At 39.4% G+C, this 3,547-nt stretch overlaps 1 protein-coding gene across 1 annotated transcript; it reads right to left on the bottom strand.

Moving 5' to 3' along the window:
- Nucleotides 1-1,125: 1,125 nt before the first annotated feature.
- On the bottom strand, nucleotides 1,126-2,079 carry LOC122904159 (olfactory receptor-like protein OLF3). The gene has a single exon (XM_044244633.1). The coding sequence runs from the start codon at nucleotides 2,077-2,079 to the stop codon at nucleotides 1,126-1,128; it is 954 nt and encodes a 317-aa protein (XP_044100568.1).
- Between the last annotated feature and the right edge of the window lie 1,468 nt (nucleotides 2,080-3,547).

Here is a 3,547-nt window from a genome sequence, read left to right as displayed (position 1 = left end):
GTTTTAAGGAACTGCTTTTCTTATATTAACTATATTTTTGATATTTTACACATTTATTACATTATTTGTTTACTTTATTTCTAAAGTCTCAGAGAAAAAGTCTGCTGAATATTTAGAATTAGAGAATTTTTGTCTTTGAATGAATGCCCATGTATACACAATAAATTAGCAGTAACTGGATCTCAGCTCCTTAGCCAATAATGTCATTGTATACAAACAACACTTGGTTATATCCTCACCAGGGTAAAACAAGAGTTTTAGTTGACATTTCTCCACCCAATTATTTCCATTACTCAAGACAGTCTTTATATCCACAGGTAGTGAATGTAGCACAAATAAATATCTTCATCAGCCTTAAGAGCAACATTCTACTCAGAATAGTGACACATACAATTACTGAATATGGCTACATATACCACACATTTTAAGTGAGTCTTCAAATTGAAAATGATTTTGTTCCCAGTGGAAACTTGGTGATCTTTTACACAATGTGGCGGATTAAAAATTGTGTTCCAAGGTAAGATTCATGAATAGGTCCCTAATTACAAACGATGTGACAAATGAAGAGTAAATAGTATCGTCTTCGACTATTCTCAGGCCATATGAAAGAAGATTGAGAAAGGGTGAGTTCTTTCTTTTTCTTTTTTTTCCTCTCTTTTTTAGAATTTATTACTTTTTATTTAAATTCAATTAATTAACATACAATATACTATTAGTTTCAGAGGTAGAGTTCAGTGATTCATCAGTCTTATATAAAACCCAGTGCTCATTACGTCACATTTTCTCCTTAATGTCCATCACCCAGTTGTCGCATCCACCCATCCCTCTCCCCCTCCAGCAGCCCTCAATTTGTGTCCTGTGACTAAGAGTCTCTTATTGTTTGCCAAAGGTGGGAAGTTCTATTACAGCGGTTCTCAACTCCAGTGAATATGCTGCTGTGACATAAAAATAAACCCACACCCCACAGCCCAACCCAACCTCCAGCCTCCTACCCAGCATCACTGGTACATGTGTCGTCATCTCCTTCCTGGTTGCCAAGGCAATGCAGGTAATGCCTGCCAGATCTGAGTTAAGTGGGAGAAAACACAGGCAAAGCTCCTTTCTCTAAGTGATGCTCAGGATTCATCAAGTTGCCAGTTTTGACGTTAGTCCAGAAAATTGCCCTAGTAGTTTCTGCCAGGCCCCCTTCACCTCCTTATTCCTTACACTATAAATCATGGGGTTCAGCATGGGTGTCAACACAGCATAGAAGAGAGAGATCAACTTCTCCTGAAGAACAGAGGGGCTGGAGTGGGGCTGGATATAAGTGAAAATGGCCATGCCATAGCACAGGACAACCACTGTGAGGTGAGAAGCACAGGTGTGGAAGGCTTTCTTTCTGCCCTCTGTGGATCGGATCTTTAGGATGGTGGAGATGATCTGGATGTAGGACAGGAGAACCAGGCAGAAAGGTGTCATCAGCAGAACAATGCTAGAAACCATGATTGCGATCTCGTTGGAGGAGGTGTCCACACAGGCCAGCCTGATCACAGCTAAAATTTCACATGATATGTGATCAATATACTTGTTTCTACACATGGGTAGCTGAAATGTGATGGCAGTATGGATAAGAGCGTTGATAGAACCACTGACCCAGGATGTGATGGCCAACCTAGTACAGAGGCCTCCATGCATGATGACTGAATATCGCAGGGGGTCACACACAGCCACATAGCGGTCATAGGCCATCACTGCCAATAGGACAAACTCAATCCCACCCCAGCCTAGGGAGAAAAATAACTGGGCGGCACAGCTCACAAATGGGATTGCTTTATGTGCTGCAAGAAGATGCACCAACATCTGAGGAATGATGCTTGTGGCATAGGAGACATCAACGAGGGAGAGGTTGGTGAGAAAGAAGTACATGGGAGTGTGGAGTCGGCTGTCCAGTCTGATGAGAAGAACAATGAGGAAATTCCCCAGCACTGTCACTATGTACATGACTAAGAACAGGACAAAGAGGGAGACCTGTGTGTCCCAGTCACTGGACAGGCCAAGGAGAATAAATTCTCTCACCCATGTCTGGTTATCTGTTCCCATTAAAAAAATGTGAGAATCGTTAATCTGCAGAATCAGAGATAACAAAAGTTGTTGAAGCAAAGAACCATTTTAGTGAATACATACTGTATACAATTAGCTAGCCTTCACCAGATGTTTCAGACCATTTATGGGTGAAGATGACAGGCTTTATCCCAACATACCCAGTCTGCATCAGAGTCAGGTCAGCACCTTCATAGGAACATGAGATGGTCTCAGGGAGACCCATTAAAGCCTGGAGATAATGCAGTGCAATTTTAGGAGCTCACATCTTTACCACCGTACCTCAAATTCTAGGGCAAGGAGAGTTTGGTAGGTGAGAATGGTAGGCAAAATGATAAACAATGAGGAAAATTTGGTTGGAAAGTTTATAAAAGCTACCCCTGACATATGCCAACTAGACGCATCATAATGAAAAGTGTAAACTTATTACAAAAGGAAATATTGGGAAAAATCAGGTCCTTGTGCAAGATCTGGAATCAGAGAACCGAACCTAAATTTCAAAAATGATTTTGTGTCTTACTTATTTACAACTACGTGATTTGGGTTAGGTGACAAGCTTTTATATATAAAACAAAGGAATATCACCAAACTCACAAGTACATTTAAGCTCAACTGTAGTTAGCTTATGGGGAAAGTACTTTGTGAACAAATACTGGTAGTAGTACTATAGTAATAGCAGTATTAGTAATAACATGACCTCTGTCTTGGGGTAGATAAGGTAGCAAACATGATTTTCTTCATGCATCCTATCCACAAATACAAACCTAAATAAAATTGGAGACAACTGTCCACAGCACTAAGGGCTTAGGAATGGATGAGAGGCTTTGAAGACTTTTTTATTATTATTACCTTTGATCTTCTTGGCCTTTAGTTTCTCAGCCTTCAGTGGGATCACAAAGGGAAAGGTATTGCAATGGTATCTTATTCTTTTTATTTTTCTCAATTACTACTATTAATAATTTACCCTCTTATATGGGCTTAAGAGAAAATGAAGAAGACTTGAAAAAAAGAGGAAGGAAACACAAATGTTTAAGGGCCCTTCTTCATTATCCAAGGCAGAGAAGAAGGTATGAATTCATGTAGATGTACACTGGAATGGGGTTTCCTCCATTTCACTCAGAAAAGTGGTTTTTTTCCCCATAGAACTATTTTTTATTATATCTGTTTTGAACATTAAACAAGAATAATTAAAATTTTAAAAATTTTTGAATCACTGCATTTTCACTAACTTTCCTTTTCTTGCAGTGCACAAAAAAAGGAAAATGAGAGCTAAAGGCAGCAAGAGGAATTGAGGGCAGAAACAGAGCTACCTGCCAATCCCAGGACCCATACAAGTTTCAGGTAAGGGTCGTTGAGCAGGAAAATGAAGACTCTCTATGTTTCAAGTCTCATTTCTTAAACAATAAAACAGAACAAGTCATTCCAGAAATGCCTTTCTCGTTTGTGATTTAGAAACATATACTTTTAT

Source organism: Neovison vison, chromosome 4 (genome assembly GCF_020171115.1).
Source record: "Neovison vison isolate M4711 chromosome 4, ASM_NN_V1, whole genome shotgun sequence".
NCBI lineage: Eukaryota > Metazoa > Chordata > Mammalia > Carnivora > Mustelidae > Neogale > Neogale vison.
This window is presented reverse-complemented; position numbering and strand designations above follow the sequence as displayed.

Bases quoted from the DNA above. Each gene is read 5' to 3' on its own strand.
- LOC122904159 (XM_044244633.1), bottom strand. From the start codon at position 2,079: ATGGGAACAGATAACCAGACATGGGTGAGAGAATTTATTCTCCTTGGC.